This window comes from Hemitrygon akajei, chromosome 22, assembly GCF_048418815.1.
Source record: "Hemitrygon akajei chromosome 22, sHemAka1.3, whole genome shotgun sequence".
Classification (NCBI taxonomy): Eukaryota; Metazoa; Chordata; class Chondrichthyes; order Myliobatiformes; family Dasyatidae; genus Hemitrygon; species Hemitrygon akajei.
Genome location: NC_133145.1, coordinates 46,338,590 through 46,365,465, shown reverse-complemented (window position 1 = coordinate 46,365,465; position 26,876 = coordinate 46,338,590). Strand labels below are relative to the sequence as shown.

The window sequence follows — 26,876 nt, the reverse complement described above, 5'->3', positions numbered from 1 at the left end:
AGTAGTTTAAAAACAGAGGGACAAAAAATAGTGAAGAAGTGTTCATGAGTTCATTGTCCATTCAGAAATCCAATGGTGGAGGGAAGAAGCTGTTCCTGAAATATTGAGTGTGTCTCTGTAGGCTCCTAGACCTTCTCGATGACAGTAGCAATAAAAGGAGGGTATGTCTGGATGACGGAGGTCCTTAAACATGGATGCTGCCCTTTTGAGGCATTGCCTTTTGAAGATGTCCTGGTTGCTGAGGAGGCTGGTGTCCATGATGGAGCTGGCTGAGATTACAATTTTCTGCAGCTTTGTCCAATCCTGTGCAGTGGCCCCTCCATATCATACGGTGATGCAACCACTTAGAATGCTCTCCATGGTACATCTGTACTATGTGTCCTTGGTGACATAGCAAGTTTCCTCAAACTCTTAATGAAATATAGTAATATGAGCTGATGTGGGACCCTTACGCTTCGTGATTTTTATAAATGACCTGGATGAGGAAGTGGAGGGATGGGTTAGTAAGTTTTCTGATGACACAAAGGTTGGGGGTGTTGTGGATAGTGTGGAGGGCTGTCAGAGGTTACAGTGGGACATTGATAGGATGCAAAACTGGGCTCAGAAGTGGCAGATGGAGTTCAACCCAGATAAGTGTGAAGTGGTTCATTTTGGTAGGTCAAATATGATGGTAGAATATAGTGTTAATGGTAAGACTCTTGGCAGTGTGGAGGATCAGAGGGATCTTGGGGTCTTAGTCCATAGGACGCTCAAAGCAGCTGTGCAGGTTGACTCTGTGGTTAAGAAGGCGTACAGTGTATTGGCCTTCATCAATCATGGAATTGAATTTAGGAGCTGAGAGGTAATGTTGCAGCCATATAGGACCCTGGTCAGATCCCACTTGGAGTACTGTGCTCAGTTCTGGTCGTCTCACTACAGGAAGGATGTGGAAGCCATAGAAAGGGTGCAGAGGAGAGTTACAAGGATGGTGTCTGGATTGGGGAGCATGCCCTATGAGAATAGGTTGAGTGAACTCTGCCTCTCCTTGGAGCGACGGAGGATGAGAGGTGACCTGTTAGAGGTGTATAAGATGATGAGAGACATTGATTGTCAGAGGCTTTTCCCAGGGCTGAAATGGTTGCCACAAGAGGACACAGGTTTAAGGTGCTGGGGAGTAGTTACAGAGGAGATGTCAGGGGTAAGTTTTTTACACAGAGAGTGGTGAGTGCATGGAATGGGCTGCTGGCAACGGTGGTGGAGGCGGATGCAATAGGGTCTTTTAAGAGACTTTTGGATAGGTACATGGAGCTTAGAAAAATAGATGGCTATGGGTAAGCCTAGTAATTTCTAAGGTAGGGCCGTGTTTGGCACAACTTTGTGGGCTGAAAGGCCTGTATTGTGCTGTAGGTTTTCTATGTTTCTAATTGTCAAGCCTTCTTTGTAATTGGATCAGTATGTTGGCCCCAGAGTAGTACCTCAGATGTTGGCACCCAGGAACTTCAAATTGCTCACCCTTTCCACAACTGATCTGTTTATGAGGACTGGCATGTGTTCCCTCAAATTCCCCTTCCTGAAGTGCACATCAGTTCCTTGGTTTTACTGATGTTGAGTGAAAAGGTTGTTGAGATGCTACTCCGCTAGCTGATCGATCTTACTCCTTTATTGCTTCTTGTCACTATTTGAAATTCTGTCAGTAGTGTTGTTGTAGATGATTTGAGCTCTGCCAAACCCCACAGTTGCAGGTGTAGTGAGAGAAGAGCAATGGCCTAAGCATGCATTCTTGAGGTGTGCCTGTGTTGATTGTCAGGAGGAGATGTTATTTCGATCTGCACAGACTGTGATCTCCTGGTGAGGAAGTCAAGGATCTAGTTGCAGAGCGAGGTACAGAGGCCCAGATTTTGGAGCTTGTGTATTAGAAGTGAAAGTACGATTGGGTTAAATGCAAATTGCAGCAGGTCCTTGCTTAGGCAAGAGAGGATTTTAGCCATGACCAACCTCTCGAAGCTCTTAATCACAGTAGATGTGTGCGCCACTGGGCAATGGTAATTGAAGCAGCTCACCTTGCTGTTGGGCATTGGTCTGGGAAAAGGCAGCGAAGCATTCAGGCTCTCACAACCAGACTATGTAACAGTTTCTTCCCCCAAGCCATCAGACTCCTCAATACCCAGAGTCTGGACTGACACCAACTTACTGCCCTCTACTGTGCCTATTGTCTTGTTTATTATTTATTGTAATACCTGCACTGTTTTGTGCACTTTATGTGGTCCTGGTTAGGTTTGTAGTCGGGTGTAGTATTTTTTCAGAGTTGTTTTTACGTAGTTCAGTGTATTTTTTTTGTATTGTCTCATGTAGCACCATGGTCCTGAAAAACGTCGTCTCGTTTTTACTGTGTATTGTACCAGCAGTTATGGTCGAAATGACAGTAAAATGTGACTTGACTTGACTTTCGAAGTGGGTGGGAACCTCTGACTGCAGCAGTGAGAGATTGAAAACATAGAAAATAGGTGCAGGAGTAGGCCATTCGGCCCTTCGAGCTTGCACCGCCATTCAGTATGATCATGGCTGATCATCCAACTCAAAACCCTGTACCTGCTTTCTCTCCATACCCCCTGATCCCTTTAGCCACAAGGGCCATATCTAACTTCCTCTTAAATATAGCTAATGAACTGGCCTCAACTGTTTCCTGTGGCAGAGAATTCCACCGATTCACCACTCTCTGTGTGAAGAAGTTTTTCCTCATCTCGGTCCTAAAAGGCTTCCCCTTTATCCTTAAACTGTGACCCCTCGTTCTGGACTTTCCCAACATCGGAAACAATCTTCCTGCATCTAGCCTGTCCAATCCCTTTAAAATTTTATACGTTTCAATAAGATCCCCCCCCCCCCCCCCCAATCTTCTAAATTCCAGTGAGTATAAGCCTAGTCGATCCAGTCTTTCTTCATATGAAAGTCCTGCCATCCCAGGAATCAATCTGGTGAACCTTCTCTGTACTCCCTCTATGGCAAGAATGTCTTTCCTCAGATTAGGGGACCAAAACTGCACACAATATTCTAGGTGCCGTCTCACCAAGGCCTTGTACAACTGCAGTAGAACCTCCCTGCTCCTGTACTCAAATCCTTTTGCTATGAATGCCAACATACCATTTACCATTGAAGATGTCTTTGAAGTTTCCTGCAGTTGGCTGACGCAGGTTTTCGAAGCTCTACCCACATATGCCATCAGGGCCTGATGCCTTGTGGGGTTTCACCCTCTTGAAAGATATTCTGACATTGGCCTCTGAGAAAGAGCATACCAGATGCTGCAGGGATTCATGCAGGTATAGTTTTATTCTCCCTTTCAAAGTGTATATAAAAGGCATTGAACTTATCTGGACATGGGGCATCACAACCATTCATGGTGTGAGGTTTTGCTTTATAGGAAGCAGGGTTGGCCTGCCAACCCTGCCAGAGCTGATATGCATTCGATTTTGACTTTAACCTCAATCGGAATTGTTTTTTTCATTCTTAAAATAGCCTTTTGTAGATAATTTAGGTGGATTGCTGGACAGGGGTAGGTTTGACTAATCTCTGAAAATTGTTTTATCGTACGGTGGGTGTCCTAATTTGAAAGAAACCATGAATTGTATGTCCAGTCAAAGCTGCAGCATTTTGTGTGAAATTTCCACTGGACTGTTTGTTCAACTAACAAAAAGGTGAAGTATTCCTTTTTCATCCAGATTCCCATGTTGATTATTTTGCATTGTTTCCAATTATGCTTTATTATGAGGAACATGGCAAAGATTTAGTGCAAATGATGGTATTTAGTTGTTTTCATTTTCTTTAGTTGTACAAGAATCTGGCACAGATGAAGGCCACCTGGAGCTTTATGTCTAGGTCAATTAACATTTCCCCCTTTTTTATATAACAAAAGGAGGAGGCCAAACAGATGCACAATCAGCAGAAATCGGGTTCTCGATCTGACTCGCGTGAGGATGAAATCTCTCCCCCTCCACCCATGAATCCAGTAATGAAGGAGCGAGGACGCCGCGGGGCAATTAGTGCTGAAGTTTACACAGAGGAAGATGCTGCATCATATGTAAGAAAGGTAAGTCTGCATTCTGGCCAGATGTTGAGATACTTACTGAAATTCTTATGCATATAATTCACTGGTTCTGTTGATTTTTTCTAACACCAGTGATATTAATTACTGCAACAAAGGTGTGTTTTGTTTGATTGAAAGCAGTAAGGTAGATTTTCAATTATTGGGCAGATTTACTCACATCAGTCTACAAGATTTAGAATATTACATCCAATTGAATTGTGCTCAAATCTACAAATTTGTGAGTCTTAGGTGTTGAAAACTGGAATTGGGTTTTACTGCCAAAATTTTTTCCAAGGTCTTATGTACATTAAAGACAATTGAATGGGTCAGTACAGTTTCTTAAGTAATTGCCATTCACCTTTATGGCTTCTCACAGGTGGAGGCTGATTACAGAAATATCTGAAAGGAGACGAGTACAGTTTTATGCTATTTGATTAGGTTATTGAACATTTTGTGTATGGATATGCAAGTCGTTTTTTTTTTGGAAGCTATGATTTACCAAACAATTTTCCACAGTATCCATAAACAGGAAGGCTACCCTACAATGCATTGTATTTTATGTCACCCATTATAAGCGGTTCATATTTATTTTGTAACAACTTAGGTAATTACTAAGGATTACAAGACTATGGCTGCCCTGGCTAAAGCCATTGAAAAGAATGTGCTATTCTCTCATTTGGATGACAATGAAAGAAGGTGAGGAGTTTTTAATATTACAGATTTTGGCATGAATGTGAAGATTGTTTTGGGCTTTATAATTTTTCAGCCTCAGTGATTTAGCAGCATTTGTTGGGCTTCAGTTTAACTTAAAGATCTGAGAAGTCACTTAAGATTTGGTATAGTGCAGAGTGATGTATTGCCTAATATGTAAAAGAGCAACCTGTATGCTTCAGATGTTCAGAATTCTTTGGTGAAGTTTTCATTCTGAGTTCTTTAGTGAAACTTTCAGAATGGAAAGTTTTGATAAATATTCAAGATTTTATGGCTATTGATCTTTAATGTTCACAACAATGGCAGTGTATATATCGCCTACATATTCTTCAGAATTATTTCTTTGTAAATTGAATTGAGTTTCTTAAATGTAAGCTCTCATGAATAGACGTGGAAAATTGACTTTTGATTTGATTAGAGAAAATGTTTATTCAGTCTTTAGGTCCTTATTGTCTGCACATTATCTTTGGGTTAAGTTGATTTCTAATCATAGACTTTGAAAGACCCTCCAATGATGGACCATTTCATGGATTAGATTATTTATACAAGGTTTGTCACTGTATGCATATTTTAATAATTATCTGCATTTTCGCTTCTCACTCTCCCACCATGTTAGTTGGTCTTTGGGCTAATAGTGCTGCTTTGAAATTGTCAAAATAATGATCCATGATATCTGTGGTGTTCTCACCTAATATTCTGCAATGTTCCTGATGGGAATGGACGTCAGGGGTGAATGCACGGTGGCCATTAGTCTTGTTGGAACTTAATCTGCAATTTTTAAACTTTGAAATGTTGTCTACTTCTGCATTTGCTAACTTCAAGTTTTAACATTTATTTCTTATAGTGATATTTTTGATGCAATGTTTCCTGTCACATACATTGCTGGTGAAACAGTCATACAACAAGGTAAAATCAAAACTTCGACCATTGAAAGGAAACAATATTTGAATTTAATATTGGTAAACGTCTTGGTTCTTTCTTGTGCTTCTGCTTTTACTTCTTATAGTTCTAAACTGAAGGATAGATGGGGTCAAAGTGAAGATATTTGATTTTTAGCTTTCCATCCAAGCCACCAATTGTTTAAAGGAGGATTCTTGTTGATTTGTTTTCTAGGCTTTTCTCTAAATACCAAGTTTATATAGTATGAGGTGCAATATAGCCACATTTGCTTTTAGTTCTATCCATGACGTAGCATTATTGTAACTATGTTTTCGTTAGCATATGATATTAAAATTAACATTCAAATATAATGAGAAACAATAATGAATAATCATGAGGAGGAAAAATTTAGCTGAAGGGTTGATAGTCATAAACAAAAGGGTGGAAAAGAACTTCAGGAATCTATAGAATTTGTAGGTTTTCCTTTGACCATGTAGGTTTCCTACAATAATTTGGTTGTTGCCCACATCCCAAAGATAAGCTGGTAGATTTATTAGCCTCTCAGAGGAGGGGATAGGTAAGCTCGTATGTGGATTGGCTACGTGGAAATCAAATGCTGCTACTGGAATAAATGGAGAGTCGGAAGAAAGTATGAGAAAGGTTGAAACAAAATCGCTTTTTTTATATCTGTCTTTGATTATCAAAATTTGAAACTGATATCTCCTGTTAGGATATTAAGCTCAAGTGCTGCAGAATGCAGTTTTTGAATGTTGTCTATTTAGAACCATCTGTGACATGCTCATTTCTCATTACTACCATCAGGGAGGAGGTACAGGAGCCTGAAGGCCCACACTCAATGCTTTAGCACCAGCTTCTTCCCCTCTGCCATAAGATTTTCGAACCATCCTTGAAAACTACTTTACTTTCTCTCTTTTGTACTTTTATTTTTTCATTGAAACCCATAGTAATTTGTAAGGCCTACACTACTGCTGCCACAGAACAACAAATTTCACAACCAATGTCAGTGTCAATAAACTTGATTCTGATTTGCTGCTCTTTAAACACCATTTGGTATAGAGATCCAGTATTCAGTCTCAATGCCATTGAAGGAATTGTGATTATGTATCAAAGTCAGGATGGCCTGAAACTGGGAGGTGAACTGACAGGTACTAGTGTTACCCTGTGCCTGCTTTCTTTGTTCTTTGTGATTATGGTCATAAGTTTGATAGCTGAATTTGGGGAATCTTGGCAAGCAACGCAGTGTACACACTACAGGTATGATTACAAGTTGTGGATGAGATACCAGCCAAGTGGGCTTCTTTGTCGTGGATGCTGTTGATCATCATGAGCATTCTGTCATATGTCTGGCTGGTGGAAATCCAGCTGCAGGCCTTCTTGTACCCATAGCTCTTATGTGATTGGTCTACTTGAATGTCAGGGTAATAGTAACCCAGAATATTGGTCAGGGACTTGGACCTTTAAATACATATAGTTAGATAAATACTATATTGATTCCAAAGGAAATTGCAGTGTCACAGTAGCATTACAAGTGCACAGTTTTACAAATATTAGAAGAGAAGTAAGAAAGAATAAAAAAAGTTACCTTAAAAATAAGATGTGAAAAAGATTTACTAGATTTCCAAATTCACACTGATGAGACGGTAGTGCAAGAATTAGCATAATATTATACAGCAATGGGTGCACATTTACACCGTCCAGATTAGAAGTGATGGTAATATTGCACAGGGTGTCCAAGATAGAAAGGTGTGATAAACAGAGCTCTGGTAAATAGTGGTTAATAACAGTCTAACAGGAGGGGTCATCACTTCCAGTTATAGGTTGACTCATGATAGAGCCTAATGGCTGAGTGTAGAATGACCTCTTGTAGCACTCTTTGGAGCAGTGCAGTTGTCTTAATCTATTACTGAAAATGCTCTTCTGTTCTGCCAAGGTGGCATGCAGGGGGTAAGAAAAATTCAGTAAATGTCAAGGATAGATAATTTGGCTTCATTAAACTCAAAATTTAGTTTGTTATCATTGACATGTCGTATATTTGTTTAGTGGCAGCAGTACAATGCAAAACATAAAAATTATGTTACAAAATACAAATGTAAATGCTCAAGATGATTAATGAGATGGTGTTCATGGATTCATGCACCTTTCAAAAAGTCTGATGGTGTTGCTGTTCTTGAAACATTGAGTGTGCATTTTCAACCTCCTGTAATACCTACACAATGGTAGTAAAGTGAAGAGGACATGTCCTGGATGGTGAGAGTCTTTAATGATAGATAGTCTGGCTTTTTTTTTTGTTAGGGGTGAGAGGATGAAGAGACTGTTTCTTGTGCAATGGATAGAAAGGGATGAAAACCAGAAATCTGGTTGAAGATTGGATGTTTGAGTCTGTGGTAAGGGAATGAGGGAAATGATTGTGATGTAAGCTTGATTAGTTGCAAAATGTTATATGTTGACGACTTGGTGGGGTAAATTTAAAAAAATTTCTTTATTATAAATTAAAAATACAGCAAATTTTTGATGTAAGATTTTGATGTATATTTTTCTTTTAGGTGATGAAGGAGATAATTTCTATGTTATTGATCAAGGAGAAATGGATGTAAGTTTGCAGCCTATTTAATGGAATGAGTGATTATTTTGCACTACTATTTCAATGTGTGAATACTGAATTGTACTTCTGTTATGATTTTTTTTAAATCTTGTGCATAATATATTAATAATGACGGCTTTCATTAATGAAAAAGACAGATTAATGCTAATTGTTATCAAATTGTACATACCACCAATTTGTTACAGATTTAAATGTAGAAATCTAAATACTGCATGTTTTTAAAATTGAAATTACTACTCAGTTAATGGCCTTGTAGGACTGCAGTATAATGGAACCGATGCACTGTTCCATTCGATGATTAAATTTCAAATATTGACATAATATCTTTCTCTTCCCTAAAACTGGTAAATTGGTCATGTTTCTTATTGAGAAATACAAATGATGCCTAAAGTGTTCATATTCCCACATTGCAGAAGAAGCCAGTCTAGTTTTTCTGAAGATTTTTGAGCATTGTGTGATCATGTGCTTAAAATAATGGCAAGATAGATTTTTTAAATTGTATATAACGTTGCTATTTAATGAGTTACACTTCTGGAACACTGTTAATTTTTGATGTAGTATTTGAGTTGGATGCTTCCAGCCATCCCTACTTTACAGGGTATGTGGATATAGTGTACCACTTCTGAGGAAATGGCTGTATGTATTAAACAATTAATCAAATTTTTCAGAAGTTCAGCTGTTGTCTGAAATGCACTGACAATTTGGTGTTGCTGACATGCTGTTTAAAATGTTGTCCTTGCATCTGATAAATGTAACTGATTTCTCAATGCCTATATAATTGAACTCCAAATGGTGAAAGTCAGAATATTTTAATTCTGAATAAAAGTTAAAATTGCTGGAAGCACTCAGTTGGTCAGTAGAATCTGCACTGTGGGGGCGGGGGCAGGAGTGGTAAGTCAGTGTATTGGGCCAAGATACTATATCAGAAATAGAGAAGCAAGAAAATAAGCATCTTGTTTAAATTGTGGAAGGGGAAAGGGGTTCAGTCCAAAATTATGAGATAACAGTTAATTCTAAAGTTAGTAGGAAGAAGGAACACAAGTGAGTTAAAGATGCAACCACATCTATGATGGATGTGGGGGAAGATTCAAAGATGGAAATAGTATGGTGCTGTTCTTCAAGCTTCTGTTGAATGTCATAGGATCAACGTACAGTACCTACTATAAAGTATTAGGCACCCTAGCTATATATACATAAGTGCCTAAGACTTTTGCATAGTACTGTTACCAGGGCAAAGACAGGTGAAAATAGGTTAAAATTGGCATAACAGGCGATGGAAGCTCAGGGTTACACCTTTTGAGTGTATAGAGCTATTTGGTAAAGCTGCAGCCCAATTGGTCTCTCACTAACACCCTGACTTCTGCTTCTATTGCTCCTATTGTGGCAAATTCAAGCTTGAGGATTAGTGGCTTGTCTTCCTTTTGGGGATTTAATGTTCAGCTTAATGTTGGATAACCCCCTTTTTGTCCCTTGCTCTTCATAGTTGTGACTGTTGCAGTTTTTTTGCTGCTTCTGTCTCTAACCATTTTCAAAGTACAGGGCATTCTGGTTAATTGGGCTGTTGGTTAATTTTGGTAGCTGCTTAATTTTGGGACAACTCTTAAAGAACAAAAATGAATGGATAAAATAGCAGGGATTCTCTGTTTATTTGGGACACTGCTGCTTAATTGAGGCAGGGGACAGTCATTTTATTTATTGAAATACAGAACGGAATAGGCCTTTTGAGTCACACTGCCCAGCAACTCCCGCTGTAACACTAGCCTAATCATAGGACACTTTACAATAATCAACCTACCAGCTGTCTTTGGATTGTGGGAGGAAACTGGAGCATGTAGAGGAAACACACGCAGTAACAGAGAGGATGTACCAACTCCTTACAGCGGCAGAAATTGAACCCGGTTAACCACTATACTACTATGCTGATGAACAGTTTCTAACTAGTGTAAGACATGTGCACTTGTGTGGCTGTTAAACACTACACCATGCTTAGAATAAACAGTTTTTAAATAGCACCAATTGTGTATGCTTGTATTGAAAAGCAGTCATGTTTGTCACTGGTAGTTGCCAAGAAATAAGCAGAAAAACAATTTAGAATTGTTTTGTTCACTGCAGTTTCAAGCATTTAGTCTTGAAGATGCCACAAAGTGGCAGAGAATGAAAGTGAAACTATTTCACTACGGCAAAGTACAAAGTGAACTTTATTATCAAAGTACATGTATGTTACAATATACAACCCCTGGGATTCATTTTCTTGGGGGCAGACTCAGCAAATCTATAGAATAGTACCGTAGATTCCGGACTACAGAGCGCACCTGATTTTTAGCCGCTGGCACTAATTTTAGAAATAAAATCATTTTTTTAAATGTAAAGGCCGCACCGGATTTTAGGCCGCACCGGATTTTCGGCCGCAGGTGTCCCACGTTGTAATATGAGATATTTACACAGAAAGATATTACACGTGAGGATTTTTTTAACTTTTAATTAAATCCATATGGTAACAAAAACAAATACATATTGCAAATGCTTTTTTTCGAACCGTGCCCGTACGCGGCTACTTTTAAATATACGTTGCGTATACTTCTTTACTGAACAACATTCCAATATCTCCTAACGACTGGTAAAAAATATATATACTGCAGCCTACCAGGAAAAGTTATTGATACCTTTAACTTAAAAGCAGAGTTCGCTCGGATCCAAAGCCGCTCGCGTAATGCCGCTCCCCCCTCCTTTCCGTTTCATCGCAAACGGCATTTAAAAGCAGAGTTCGCTCGGATCCAAAGCTGCTCGCGTAATCCGCTCCCCCCTCCTTTCCGTTTCATCGCAAACGGCATTTAAAAGCAGAGTTCGCTCGGATCCAAAGCCGCTCGCGTAATGCCGCTCCCCCCTCCTTTCCGTTTCATCGCAAACGGCATTTAAAAGCAGATTTCGCTCAGATCCAAAGCCGCTCGCGGAATCCGCTCCCCCCTCCTTTCCGTTTCATCGCAAACGGCATTTTCCCACAAGACGCCGCGAAACCGGGTGTGTCGTCATAGCATCCCGCGATGTAGTACAGAAAACAAATATAGTTTAAACTAAGAGGGTAGGTAGCACAATGCTTCGAGTGTTTTCCATGTTGATGAGGGTGAGTACAAATGACTGATTTACAATAATTTAATTGTGAAAGTGCGCTTGATTTATCGTACAATTTCATTGGACCTCTGTGAACTACTCATCAATTTTATTGGTCTACTGTTACGAGGCAAAATGTTTACGAGGCGGCATGAAAAAAACCTTGCATTAGCCGCATCGGATTATTGGCCGCAAAGTTCAAAGCTGTTCAAAATGTGGGAAAAAAGTAGCGGCTTAAAATCCGGAATCTACGGTAATTATAACAGAATCAATGAACGACTGCCAAACTAGGGTTTTCACCCAGAGTGCAGAAGGCAACAAATTTTGCAAATGCAAAAGGAAGAAACAATGATATAAATAATAAATATTGAGAACATGAGATGAAAAGTCCTTGGAAGTGATTTCATTGGTTGTGGGAACATTTCAATGATGTGTGAGTTAAGTTATCCCCTTTGTTCAAGAGCCTGATGGTTGTCAGGTAGTAACTGTTCCTAAACCTGATGGTGCAAGTCCTGTGGCTCTTGTACCTTCTTCCTGATGGCAACAGTGCGAAAAGAGCATGTCCCAGGTGCTGGGGTCTCTAAAGATGGATGCTCCTTTCCTGCGACAGCATTTCATGCAGATGTGCTCAATAGTTGGGAGGGCTTTAGCCATGATGAACTGAGCTACATCCACTACTTTTTATAGAATTTTCCATTCAAGGGCATTGGTGTGTCCATACCTGGCTGTGATGCAGCCAATCAATATACTCTCCAGTACACACTTATTGAAGTTTGTCAAAACTTTTGATGTTATACTGAATCTCCGCAAACTTGTAAGGAAGCAGAGTTGCTGCCATGCTTTCTACGTAATTGCACTTGCATCCTGGGCGGAAGACAGGTCTCCTGAAAAAATAACACCTAGGAATTTAAAGTTCCTAACCCTCTCCACCTCTAATCCTCCAATGAGGATTAGCTCATGGACCTGTAGTTTCCCTCACCTGGTCTATAAACAGTTCCTTGGTTTTGCTGACATTGAGAGATTGTCCTTATGAAACCACTCAGCAGGATTTTCAATCTCTCTCCTATATGCTGATTCATCACCACCTTTGATTTAGCCTGCAACAGTGGTGTCATCAGCAAACTTGAATATGGCATTTCAAGTTAGGAACTACAAAGAATTTTAAGGTATTGACACTCATCTTGAATGTTATAATGAAAACAAAGATTTGGAAGATACAGTCGTCAAAAGCATTGTATGAAAACAGTCCATCAGCACAAGGTGTCTGTGCTGATTTTGTTCATTTATAGTCAGTCAAAAGAAGACGTACACTGGGTGAATTCCTCTGTTGATAACTATAAGGAAATAATATACAGCTTTATAGTACTGCAGTAGTGTTGATAGTGTTCTAATTTGTTCTGTATTTCATTTAAATACATAATTTGTTAATCAGTTAAATGGTAGTTTAGCTTTTTTACCTTTTAACTATTTCCATGCAACCTCAGCTAATTGAGGCAGCTGCTTAATTGGTCAAAAATGTACTGGTCTCAATGTGTCCCAATTAACCAGAATCTACTGTAATTGAAATTGATTTTGGTCTGCATCCAGGTGAAACTGTTTTGTAACTTCTAACATGCTTCATTTAAAAAAAATATATTTCTAGTTCTGTTGAAGGGTCCCTGACCTGAAGTGTTGAATCTGTTTTCTCCATGGTTGCTCTCTCACCTACCGATTGCTTGTGAAATTTTGTGTTTCTAGCATCTGTTAACTATTCATTTTGATTCTGCTTGTTTTGATTTTAGGTTTATGTTAACAATGAATGGGTAACTAGCATTGGAGAGGGTGGCAGTTTTGGAGAACTTGCATTGATTTATGGAACCCCAAGAGCTGCAACTGTCAGAGCAAAGACCAATGTGAAGCTATGGGGTATTGATCGAGACAGCTATAGGAGAATCTTGATGGTAAGAGTAATACGTTTATATTACCTCCTAATCAACAGATCAGGTAGTTCTACATGTTTGGTCATGAATGTTGGAAGGCCATCATTAAGCTAATGGGATGATTTGGCTGCAAGAGCATCCCAGGTGGACAAGCTGAGCACCATCCTGGGCAAAGCAGTCTGCTCGATTGCCAGTGTAAGTGCACCCATTTCCTTCTCCATCGGTGTTAGTATGACTGAATGTAAATATCTAAAAAGTGTGTCAGGCTACTGTAACAGAACTTCCCAAAACAGTGTACCCAGGTGTTCCAGGCAGCACATACATGAGAATAACACCACCTATAGGTTCCACACCAAATTGCGTATCATCTTGGAATTGTCTGTATATTATTGCGTGGCTAAATCCTGGAAATTTTAAGTCAGCAATGTTGTGGATGTACAGGTGTTCCTCCCCCTCCCCCTTTACAAAGGTAGAGCGTTCCTATGAAACCTTTCTTAAACCAAAATGGCGTAAAGCAAAGAACCATTAATTTATATGGGAAAAATTTTCGTAAAAGCGAAAATCCTCTTTGTAATGCGAAAACAGGTTACTAATGTAGGTCTTTTGTAATAGCGAAGTGGCGTAAAGCAAACATTTGTAAAGCGGGGGACACCTGTAACTTCAATAGGTGGATTGCAGTGTTACAGTTTCAAGCTGCATGACCTCATCTTTGAGGACAATTAGCTACTAATTTTGATATTCCATTGTTGGAACTGTATAGTGTGAATAATGAACCAAGTAATGTGAATGTTTTTAAGGTATTTGCACTCTTTACTATATTAACCTGAAGTACATTCTGAAACTCTCTAGTTAGGATTAACAATCTTAAAATTCATGGTTTCAAAATCCTTCAGAATCTTAAAATCTTTAAATATTGTACAGGGTTATTCATAATTTTCAGATCTTGCTGTTTCCGTCAGATTTGCACCAATTTTGAAAAGCTTTTTTACTTGTACTAACCCAGTGTGGATTTAGCCCCAAACTGTAATATATGGGATACTGCTGCTTGCTTAAATCATCTAGCTGCTCTATTGAGTTATCAGTGGAATGGAAACCCTCCTGTAAAAATGTTATACAGTGATTGTACATGCCTATTAGTGATCCATTTTGCACAGCAACTTCAGCAGTTTTTAATATTTTCAAATTGATCATATACATTTTTTATACTAAAATTGCAAGGTTAAATTGATGTCTTGATTTTCCTGAAAACTGCATTTGTACTACACCAAGGGATTGCTTAACATATGTAAAAGGATATATAGCAGTTATCTTAAATATCTTTTAAACCTTGTGTATTATTCTCTTAATAAAACACATAAAATTTCAAGATCTGGGCAAAAAGCATTGAAATATAAAACTGTTGGATGTGAAATCTTGTGGTAATTTTATAATATTTCCTTTTATAGGGAAGCACGTTGAGAAAAAGAAAGATGTATGAAGAGTTCCTCAGTAAGGTCTCCATATTAGGTAGGAAGAAAATGCTTTACTTTCCTCTATATGAGCAAAAATTTGTCCGGATGTTTGAGAATTTTGGTAAGGAGAATTATGGATCTTGAATTTATGCAGAACCCTTTGAAATCAAAGTCCCAATTGTTTTGTACTCAATAATGCATCTTCTGAAGTGAAGGTTCTCAAGAGCAGCTCCCCTCTTATCCCTTCTCCTCCCTCTCTGGTACCATTCTTTCTTTCCTTTCTCCCTTGGTCCACTCTCTCTCCTATCAGATTTCTTCTTCAGCCCTTTACTTTTTCCACCTAACACTTCGCAGCTTCTAACTTTATCTCCCCTCACCTGGTTTCACCTGTCACCTTGGACTCTTCCCTTCCCCCACCACCGCATTCTGGCTTCTTCCCCCTTCCTTTCCAGTCCTGAAGAAGGTCCCAGTCTGAAGTATCGACTACTTATTCCCCTCCATAGAGTTCTTCCAGCATTTTATATGTTGCTGACATGCTTAGCTACATTCTAGTTTGAGAAAGACGTAATGCAAACAGAATTATGATTAATGATATATTGAAGAGGTGATTGAATCAATATTTTGTTGTAATTTTGTGATGTTTATTTGATATACTTAAACATATGCTATTCAAAACATAAAAGAAATTTTCTCCCTTGCTCCATTTCCCATCCCCAAACAGAATCACTGGATAAATGGGAACGGTTGACTGTGGCTGATGCATTGGAACCGGTGCAGTTTGAAGATGGACAGAAGATTGTGGTTCAAGGAGAACCTGGCGATGAATTTTTCATTATTTTAGAGGTAGCAATAATATAAGACAATATCCCATTTGAATATAGATTAAGTATTTAACAGACTATTTTGTTTACTAATATGTCAGCAAAATTTAGATTGGCAGCCACTTGGTGGTGTTGGTTATGGCTATTTTGTAAGTCATTGGCTCTTCAGGAGTTCTTTGATTTATACTTGCCATGGATGCCACAGTAGCATAGCGGTTAGCACAACGTTATTACAGCTTGGGGCATCGGAGTTTAATATTGGGGCCATCTGTAAGGAGTCTCTATACAGCTTTTCTGCGGAATCCGTGTGTTTTCCCTGGGTGCTATGATTTTCCTCCCACAACCCAAAGATGTACTGGGTAAGTTAATAGGTCATTGTTAATTGTCCTGTGATTGGTTTGGGGTATTTGGGGGTGTCGGGGGAGTTGCTGGGGCAGTGTGGCACGAAGTGCTGGAAGGCATACTCAGTACTGTATTGCTAAATAAACTGGTAGCAATTGTTCAACGTTTACTGTCCCTTGAGAATGAAATTTTAAATAATCTTTCTAAGCATTGTATGTTCTAATTTGCTTTTCTGAACAATAGGTTTCTTAGCTACAGTATTGTCATTTTTTAAGGTCTTGCCCTATGTTCTTTTTATAAGGATGTTTTGTTCATTCAGAACATGCCTTCTACTACAAATTGTTTAAATTCTGACAGTAAATTTAGTGGTCTAATCAGAAAATCTCCAATTATTTGCCCCGTGGTGATGTCCCAAAGAAAGAACTCTCATTTTATCAAATGACTAAAAATCAGTTGTGCTGTGTATTATAACTACTTTGCAATTAATCTCAGTCTAGAAAATGAAGTAGGAATTTGCATGTGGTTTGAATGTGGACTTCCGTTGGACATGGAATCCATTATTTTGTAAATGCTCTTTCCAGAAGCTTAATTATTTCAAGTGAAAATACCCAAAAACTCAAGTTCTTGGCTGCTGTTTCTGATGGGTGTTGCCTTTGTTCACTGTTGTTGGAGATATTCTATTGAATGCTGTGCAGTTATATTGTTAAAAGTTACCTTTGGGGTTCATTCACTTTTGTTTCTTTAAACTCAAATTTTTAATCTCCTGGAATTGACAAAATATGTATTGTATCTGTTAAGGCTTGATTTTTGTTGTGAATCTTTGGCATCTGCTTTCAAGCCACAGCACATTTAAATTCAGGCTGTTTCCTTTTAATGCTTTCTATTGATATTTTGACTTAAGAGAGGAATTAGTTCTTCTAAATCCTGCCATCATTTTTTTGCTGGCAGTCAGGTAGTCTGTTGGGGATTGATTCTGTAAAATTCCCATTTTCATTGTACCGTAGATTCCGGATTATAAGCCGCTACTTTTTTCCCACATTTTGAACAGCTTTGAACTCTGCGGCCTATAATCCAGAGCGGCTAATACATGGTTTTTTTTTTCATGCCGCCTCGTAAACATTTTGCCTCGTAACAGTAGACCAATAAAATTGATGAGTAGTTCACAGAGGTCCAATGAAATTGTACGATAAATCAAGCGCACTTTCACAATTAAATTATTGTAAATCAGTCATTTGTACTCACCCTCATCAACATGGAAAATACTCGTAGCAAGACCCGAGCGCGTCAGACCCGATTAGACCCGATCGCAATGCGCAAGCGTCAGACCCGATTAGACCCGAGCGCATTGCGCAAGCGTCAGACCCGATTAGACCCGATCGCAATGCGCAAGCGTCAGACCCGATTAGACCCGAGCGCATTGCGCAAGCGCGTCAGACCCGATTAGACCCGATCGCATTGCGCAAGCGTGTCAGACCCGATTAGACCCGATCGCAATGCGCAAGCGTCAGACCCGATTAGACCCGATCGCATTGCGCAAGCGTGTCAGACCCGATTAGACCCGATCGCAATGCGCAAGCGTCAGACCCGATTAGACCCGATCGCATTGCGCAAGCGTCAGACCCGATTAGACCCGATCGCATTGCGCAAGCGTGTCAGACCCGATTAGACCCGATCGCAATGCGCAAGCGTCAGACCCGATTAGACCCGATCGCATTGCGCAAGCGTCAGACCCGATTAGACCCGATCGAAAACGCTGCTTTTAAGTTAAAGTCGATCAATAACTTTTCCTGGTAGGCTGCAATATATATATTTTTACCAGTCGCTAGGAGATATTGGAATGTTGTTCGTGCTGTTCAGTAAAAAAGTATATGCAACGTAATTTGTGTTACCGATACGTATGTATATTTAAAAGTAGCGGTGCGGCCTAAAATCCGGTGCGGCCTTTACAATTAAAAAATTGATTTTATTTCTAAAATTAGAGCCTGCAGCTAATAATCAGGTGCGCTCTGTAGTCCGGAATCTACGGTACTTGAGTTTTGAGCATTAAAATACAACTTGTTTATTTTGGGACAATTTCTTTGTATGTGGCCTGGTGATCAGGCTCAGGAAGTGCTTTGCATTTTTTTGATAGTTGTAAAATTTTACATCTTTGCATATTAACGTCATAAGGCACGCTACTGGTCTTGGTTTGAAGTTAATATTACTGTGCCATGTCTTGGTTTGAGCTATTTTGACCATTTGAAATGTATATCTTAAAACGGGTTCTCAACCTTTTTTGTGCCATGGAGCCTTACCAATAACCAAGAGTTCATGCTGGATCTGTGGACCCCAGGTGGGGAACCCCTGCCCTGAGATATTCAGTTTTTGTGATGAATTTCTGTTAGTGTTTACCACTGCAAATTTTACAATATAAGGCCTTTACTGCTATTGCTATAATTAATATGAAAAATACTCGTGTTATTTATTAGTAGACATAGTGTGCATTGCTAAATGAATTTGGGACACTTTCAGTTTACAGTGTTAAATGTGGATGTGTACTTTATTTTATAGGGTACAGCAGCTGTGTTGCAGCGCAGGTCGGAAAATGAAGAGTTCATAGAAGTTGGAAGATTGGGGCCATCAGATTATTTTGGTGAGTTCTTTGTGTAAATATTATAAAAAAAATTTTTGAAATGATTGAAATTTTGACTGCAAAAGTGAACACTGTCGGAGGTATACCAGAGCATTGCTCCAAAAGTCCTCAAAGCAAAAGTAGTCTAGCTTAAGTTAGCCAATGGCAAACAATGGAAATCAAATCTAGAAAGCTAGTATTAACATGCTGAACCAAGGACAGTATGGAGGCTTGGTTCTTTTGGAAATTTCTTGGAAGTATGGATTTGATTTGTGTTTTTCTTTTTCTCTCAGGTGAAATAGCTCTTCTGATGAACCGTCCTCGTGCTGCCACAGTGGTAGCACGTGGTCCATTGAAGTGTGTGAAATTGGACAGACCGCGATTTGAACGTGTCCTGGGTCCTTGTTCAGATATACTTAAACGGAATATCCAGCAGTACAACAGCTTTGTATCGCTGTCTGTCTGAAATCCTCTTTTTCTCTGCTGCAGCCTCCGCCTGAGCAAACTGCCTCATATCTGTCTGAAGTGCCGCTTCCTGTGGCAGACCACCACAGCTTCCTGTCCATCAGAGAAAGCATTCCCTTTGTAGAATTTAATGCCACATTTGTTTTCTTTTTCACACTGCACCAGCTTCCAACAGTCAATCGAGCTTTATTATATTTTTATTTTGCTTGTTTATTGAAATTAAAACTCTGCTGTTTTAACTAAATAGTGTGATTAATACCCAGGTGATAAGCTTTGGTTATGAGCAGAGGATCTTTGAACCCTTTAGCTTGCTCTGTTTCAAAATGTTGTAGTGCATTCATGTCTTGAATCATGTGAACGTGTAGAAATTGAACATCTTGGGTTTAGGCTTGGGTGAGCAGCTTTAAATTTGAATTCTTTTTAAACCCTTGGTGTGCAAATTACCACAAAACATGCCTCATATGGATAGGACTGATAAAGTTTAAATATGCATTCGGAAAGCAGCATTTTCTGTTTGCACGTGGCATTTACTTGAGGGAGGAAAATGACTAAATTCACATCTTTTGGACTTGAAGACAACAGACATTTTAATGTTTAGAAAATAATTTGAAAAGCTATTTAGTCTGAATTTTTTTTATAATTTTACACTTTGTTTAGTCCTTGCAGTTTTGTGAAATTAATATATACTCCATTCGCACATGAGGTTAAACTTAGACCATTAAAAAAATCCCTCTTAATTTTGATCCCATATAGTAGTTCTGTGCAGTGCGTGAATCAGCCAGATAGTTGCATGAGAAAGATTAGTTATATACACTATTTATGATTTATGCATATCACATTAAAATACAAATAATCAAGCATCATTAAAATTTGCTGATGTTCTAGTCTGAAGGGTTTAGTTCACAGGTTGGCATTTTTCTGTATTGATCTAACCTTGTGGTTGCAGGATCTGCTGAATCGCAGTCATAGAGATTTGAACACATGATATTTTATGCAAAAAGCAAATTCTAAGCTCATATCAGAATATTTTATTGTGAACTAGGAATTAGTGGAGCTTATTTTTTTATTAGTCTCCCTCCTGGAATTTTAGAGGTAATTTGTAGCCAGAAAATTCCTAGTTCTGGATGTGCTGATTGAGTTTGTTTTTGGGTACTTTGTCCAACTGATGGTGAGATGCAGTCACGTCATCTCCAGTAACAGAGTAAAACGGTCATTCTTCCTGTGAGCTGTATTTTCTGGTGGCCAGTTGTGGAGTTATATTGGCTTAAGCTGAGGAAAATTCTACAGCCTAAATTGAGTACAGATCTATGGTATTGAAAGCTGTAGGGAGGAATAAAAAGAACCAGATATTTTAGGTTTTTTTTCTACTCTAGACGACAAATAGAATAACTTGGTTCCAAAGATGTGTTTAAATTCAAGGACATTAGGTGAAATACATGAATTATGCCCTTTCTGTTAATGTGGGATAGTTTATTTTGAATGTCTGCTACTATTTTCTGATAAGATTGGAAAATCAGTTTCAGTTATTGATCAGTGATAGTAGTAGGGCATACAAAGAATCCATATCTACAAAATGATATTGTCTTAACACAATACTATTTTTGCCAAATACCTTTTTTTTCTCTCCCAAATCATTTACACAAGTAATCCCCATGGTGAAGCTGAGTTATAGTTACATCATCAAAGTAATGTATGGATTTATTCCCTAGCCATGTGTTATAAGCTTTCAATCTGTTGCTGAGACAGAGCTAGAGAAAGGGTTGCAAAATAAAACCTTGTCTATGAACCATATATAATTTCATTCCAAGGACAAATATGTAAACATTCCTTTTAGTAACAAACCGGCGCCATCACTATACTGATGCAGATACTCCATGCACTAGTACTTGACCAGCACATGACTGTGGGGTGGGGGGGGGAACTGGCATCACTAAATCTTCTGCAATCCTGGCCCAGCTTGTAATATGCGTTGTTTCTTGGTTCTCTAATAGCATTGGACATGAATAGGTATTAACTAACTGCCCTGCATTAGACTAGATGATGCAATATGATAGCTATTTAAATAGCTGATAATTAAGTTGGTGCAGTGCTGTTGAGCCCCTATTATTTTGCAATTAATCATAGTTGCACTTTCCTACAGCTCTCAGTAGCTGGCGCTGCTGTTCCATTGTTGGCATACATCAGAGCTCAGCCAGTATTATGCAAATGTGTACCCAGACACTGTAGTAAAGACAGAAACCAAAAAAAACTGGAAAATCCCAACTAGCCAATATATTGGCATTCTGAAGTGTACTACAACAGCTTTGTCATAAGGCATGAAGTGCATTTTATTTTGAGGCTTTCAAAAAAAGAAAGGCGGAAGCTTTGCTGAGTCTTAATGACCTTTCAGTATTTCACAGCTTTGTGTTAAATATGCATCCTTTACATACACACTTTACTAATTCCACATAGCGGTAATTAGATAAAATTATATTCAATATTCTATATAGAATGACTTGGGCTAGGATTATTACTTGGATTGTATGACAAGCCAAAACTAAATTGTTTGTGATGTAGGGTTGGGCATAGGATACCAAATAGATTGTCTGCTAATATTTCCAGGGAGAAGGAAACCAGATTTATAATGTACTGAATATTGCATTGCCTGATGAAAACTTGGAAAACCATTTTAGCTGCCTTTTTATGTAGCACACAATACAAACTTGCCAGTTTTTTTTTGTGTCGATGCAAAGCGTAAAAATCCATGAGGAAGCTCCGCACTGAAAGTGTAACACTTTCACTTGAGAAGTGGAAAGCTGCATTTCATTGGAGGGTTAAGATGTTAATTTCAACTTGTTTTTGATTTGGCATCAGCTGTTTAAATGGTAACCATGGTAGCACTATCATGAAGCACCATGTCCAGATCTTGCATCTGCTTTCTTCATTTGCAGCCTTCGGTTTGTGGTGTTTAATGTCTGCTTACTGTTGAACTGCAGTATACTCTTCGTAACTAGAGCCAATTTCCGTTTCATCAGTGTAACCATCTTGGAAATTAAGTTGAGACCAAGCTTGAGTTTTATTTCTGGGATGGACAGAATTAAGCTGGTTTGCTGCTGGAAAATGTCCTCTCCAGATACATTAGTATTTATTGGTGATTGGACAAATTGTTAGAAAATCATTCCAGGATGTAGTTTACCAGAACCCAAAATTACTTGTAAGAATGTTAATCTAGTATTCCAGTAATAAACATTGATTTTTTTTAGACTATTTGCATATTTTGGTAAAAACTTGACAGCCCTGGCAACTAACAGATTGGCTTTGGCTTGTTGCACGTCCTTAAAGTTTTTATTTACCTAAGTGATTTTATTACAAAGCAGCTGATATAAAGTTTATTGAATAATCTGATACAGTTGAAGCTTTATCTTATGTGTGCAATCAGAACTGTATGTACAAACGATCACAGTTTGATGTAGTTTGCCTTAGCTATCTTATGGGAATTAGACATTCTCAGCATCTTACCAACAAAAATAAAATTGCAAAGTGAAAATAGTGTGATAATATGTAGATTATCTAAGGACCATTTTTGTATTGTTCCCAGATTTACTGTATGTGCTAAAAAAAATAATCCTTTTGTTATAGTGTCCTAATGACAGGTCAAGCAATAAAAATTAATTCTTAAAAAGAAAACTGTTTCCCTCTCTTCTGAACTAATTATAAAGTAGTGCTTGTGTTCTTCAGTGAAATTTACTACAGTGCGTGTTTTCTATAATCTGTTGGCAAGTATTGCCACTTTTTTTTTTAAAAAAAGAGCCCCTCCTAAGGTTAATATTGAGATCATTAAAAACTCAATAAAATTATTGACATTCAAGCAATCACCTTTGCCAAAAATGTACTCCTGAGTGGTACTAGTGTTTTTCTCCCTATTGTTTACAAATGAAATCAAGAAAAGCAGTATTCTTGAACTTACACTGTTTACATACACTGTCTAAAACTCATGCCACCTTGAATAAATATATGCAGAATCCTTGACTTTATTCTTAATGCTCACGTTTCTGATTTGCTGAGCAGAAAATCAGGAAATGTAGAGTAATCGTTCTTCATTACAAGGTCATTGATGCTGACTTCTAGTTGATTTACTGACACCTGAACCTTGATTCCCACTCTTTCCTGGTCTTCAGATTTTCCATTAGCACTATCAAAAAATGGCCTTTAATTATCCCCTTCCTTGCTAACTACTCCTTTTCCTAATTCTTTGTGCCCACAACTTTATCTGTTATTTCAATGACAGCTGAAAACATTCAAAGGCACTGACTTTTTAATTGTGTGACTGATAATTGACAGAAGCTCTGCAATTCAATAACTATATGGAACTCAACAACTATATGGGACAACATTATTTGTCTACTTGGAGAACCTGTAAAATATTGTTCAGCTCCTGTTTTTGTACAAAGTGCTACTTGACATAAGTGATATTTATTTAGTTTGTCATTGAGAAGCTTCCTTCAGTTAACATATTGATAACTGAAGCCATTGTTCTACATGTGCAAGGAAGCTCCATTACCTAACTGTGGCTATTGACATCTGTCAGGAATTGAATCGTGTGGTTGAGGACTTTGTAATAGTTAAGCACAAAATAACAACCACATCCAAGCCTTCATTAAAGCAGACTATTTCCAGCTCTGTATCATAAGTTCATCTGCATTTTTCTCTCTTCCACCCCTCCCTCACCCTTCCTGCTTTTTGCCTCCTGACATGGCTCTTCTAACACACTTCTGGACTGGTTCTGCTTGGTCCACTTTCTGGGGGGGAGAAACAAACAAAACTATCCTCTTAAGGCTAGATGTCATTGTCACCCATTATCCTTCAACAGTTTAATTTAGTTGCTGCTTCAGTTATTTAATACTCTTAACTAAATATTCAGTCCCAAGACTCAACCCTTCTATATTCAATCTTTACCAGCAGCAAAGGCATGGGAATACACCACTGAGAAATTACCCGTAAGCTACACCCAGTATTATTTGGAAATGTACTGATGTATCTTTATTGTCGCCGGGTCAAAATCCTGACTCTCACCTTAATAGCTTTGTAGGTATTAACACATAGAAGTGCCAGAGGAATTCAACATTCTGTGGAGGGAAATTGAAAGTTTTTTGTAAGAAGTATCCATGTGGGCTTGTGGTTCTTTTCTGAAACCTTAGAATTTAAATTATAAACCAATTATGTCTTGAAACCCTTTCACCCGCTCTTTCTCTTGGCCAATCATATTCAAGTTTTTGCCTGTTGTTCCCTGAATTGTCTGCCCCAGAAAATAGATGCTTTCACGATTGTGAACACCTGAACTTTCCTTAATCTTCTCTTGAATTGCTTTTCTTCTTAGAGCCATAGAATATTACAGCACAGAAACAGGCCTTTTGGCCTTTCTTGGCTGTGCTGAACCATTTTTCTGCCTAGTCCCACTGACCTGCACCTGGACCATATCCCTCCATACACCTCTCATCCATATACCTGTCCCAAGTTTTTCTAAAATGTTAAAAGTGAGCCTCCATTTACCACTTCATCTGGCAGCTCATTCCACACTCCCACCACTCTCTGTGTGAAGAAGGGCCCCCCCCCAATGTTCCCTTTAAACTTTTCCCCCTTCACCCTTAACCCATGTCCTCTGGTTTTTTTCTCCCCTAGCCTCAGTGGAAAATGCCTGCTTGCATTCACTCTATACCATTCATAATTTTATATATCTCTATCAAATCTTCCCTCATTCTTCTACGCTCCAGGGAATAAAGTCCTAACCTATTCAACCTTTCTCTGTAACCTAGTTTCTCAAGTCCTGGCAACATCCTTGTAAACCTTCTCTGCACTCTTTCAACCTTATTAATATCCTTCCTGTAACTTGGTGACCAAAACTGCACACAATACTCCAAATTTGGCTTCACCAATGCCTTATACAACCTCACCATAACATTCCAACTCTTATACTCAATACTTTGATTTATAAAGGCCAATGTACCAAAAGCTTTCTTTACAACCATATTTTCCGGTGATGCCACTTTTAGGGAATTTTGTATCTGTATTCCCAGATCCCTCTGTTCTACTGCACTCCTCAGTGCCCTGTCGTTTACCTTGTATGTTCTACCTTGGTTTGTCCTTCCGAAGTGCATACCTCACACTTGTCTGTATTATTTTTCAGCCCATTTTTCCAGTTGGTCCAAATCCCTCTGCAAGCTTTGAAAACCTTCCTCACTGTCCTCTACACCAGCAATCTGTATCATCAGCAAATTTACTGATCCAATTTACCACATTATCATCCAGATCATTGATATAGATGACAAATAACAATGGACCCAGCACTAATCCCTGTGGCACACCACTAGTCACATGCCACCACTCAGAGAAGCAATCCTCCACTATCGCTCTCTGGCTTCTCCCATTGAGCCAATGTCTAATCCAATTTACTACCTCACCATGTGTACCTTGTGACTGAATCTTCCTAACTAACCTATGCAGGACCTTGTCAAAGGCCTTACTGAAGTCCATGTAAACAACATCCACCGCCTTCCCTTATCCACTTTCCTGGTAACCTCCTTGAAAAATTCTAATAGATTTGTTAAACATGACCTACCATGCAAGAAAATCTAATGAGGCTGCTTGGTGTCTGAGGCTTGTGTTGGAGGATCGACAGGTTTGTCTATAATGTCTGGTCATTATTTTATAATGTGACTTAGAGCCATAAATGTGGACACTTAGTTAAGAGTCCCACATCAAGACTTGTTGGTAAGTACCTCTGGTTAGTGTTACCTATCCGAATAAGAAACATTATGGTTTCATGTGGAATTTTCTCATTAATATTCCAAACAAGAATTACCCCCATCATCCAGGACATGTCCTCTTCCTATTGCTACCGGCAGGGAGGAGGTACAGGAGTCTCAAGGCACACTCTCAGGTATTCAGGAAGAACTTCCTTCTGCTATCAGATTTATGAATGTACGTTGAAACCATGAACAGTACCTTGCTACTCTTTTTCGCACTACTTGTTTAATTTAAATGCATACACACGATGGTAAATCCAATTCTGACATGTTTGAAGACTTCAAATAAAATATTTTGTTTCTGAGTGTGAGAAACTGTCTTTAATGTCTATAAGTCTGTCTTTAATGCCCACACTTATTTGCACTGATGAATCCTTGCAGATAATCTTGCTTCCACAGAGGTGTTAGGAAGACATTTCACAACAATGCCTAATGTTCATGAAGTAAGATGCTGTATTGAGAGTGCAACTCTAATGTGAAGTTGCTTCTCTGAAGTCACCCCTTCACAGGTTGATTTTTGCTTTAGCTATTTTCTTTATAACTTAATGTATTTCGTCCATTGGTTAATTTTCCATGAATTGGACCAGGCACATACAAGCCTTATCTTGTTGTTTCTAATTAATCAACTGAATAAAGAATTCATTGTTCATGTGGCATCCTACGCTCATAAATGCCTCGTTGTGCGTAATTGTTCATAGCAAGTAGGCGAGGAACCTGTCCAATGCAAGAAAGCGTCTGGATTATAACACGGCTACTTGGAAAGTGTAATTATATCTTTGTCTGACCATACTTCAGTTTGTTGCATGGGCTTGACTTGTATTTTGCCCATTAAATGTATTTGCATTCCATTGCCATCGTAACTATAGAAGTAAAGAATTTCACAAGCAGCAGCTGCCGATGTGACTAATCTTCAGTTAAATTAAACTGAGAGCACTATAGCAACAAAAACAAAAAGGTTCAAATGAAGATGTGAACAAAAAAATCAATGTAGTTTAGAACATTATGAACAATGTTAACTATTTTGAAATGTAATGTTTTCACCTTTATATTTTTGTATTTTCTGATGGCATACACTGCAATGATATTTTTGAAGATTGATATTTAGTA

The 26,876-nt window shown here is 38.6% G+C and overlaps 1 protein-coding gene across 2 annotated transcripts in view; it reads left to right on the top strand.

Moving 5' to 3' along the window:
* LOC140714690 (cAMP-dependent protein kinase type I-alpha regulatory subunit) overlaps positions 1 to 22,653 on the top strand; it is a 71,033-nt gene extending 48,380 nt beyond the window's left edge. For both annotated transcript variants that reach the window (XM_073026149.1, XM_073026148.1), the window contains exons 2-10: positions 3,887 to 4,060; positions 4,662 to 4,753; positions 5,613 to 5,674; positions 8,212 to 8,258; positions 13,160 to 13,318; positions 14,743 to 14,803; positions 15,470 to 15,591; positions 18,462 to 18,543; positions 18,816 to 22,653. In XM_073026149.1, coding sequence (XP_072882250.1) covers positions 3,902 to 4,060; positions 4,662 to 4,753; positions 5,613 to 5,674; positions 8,212 to 8,258; positions 13,160 to 13,318; positions 14,743 to 14,803; positions 15,470 to 15,591; positions 18,462 to 18,543; positions 18,816 to 18,988 — 957 coding nt within the window. In that variant the 5' untranslated portion in view covers positions 3,887 to 3,901 and the 3' untranslated portion in view covers positions 18,989 to 22,653. The remainder of the gene's footprint in view (positions 1 to 3,886; positions 4,061 to 4,661; positions 4,754 to 5,612; positions 5,675 to 8,211; positions 8,259 to 13,159; positions 13,319 to 14,742; positions 14,804 to 15,469; positions 15,592 to 18,461; positions 18,544 to 18,815) is intronic.
* Positions 22,654 to 26,876: the final 4,223 nt, after the last annotated feature.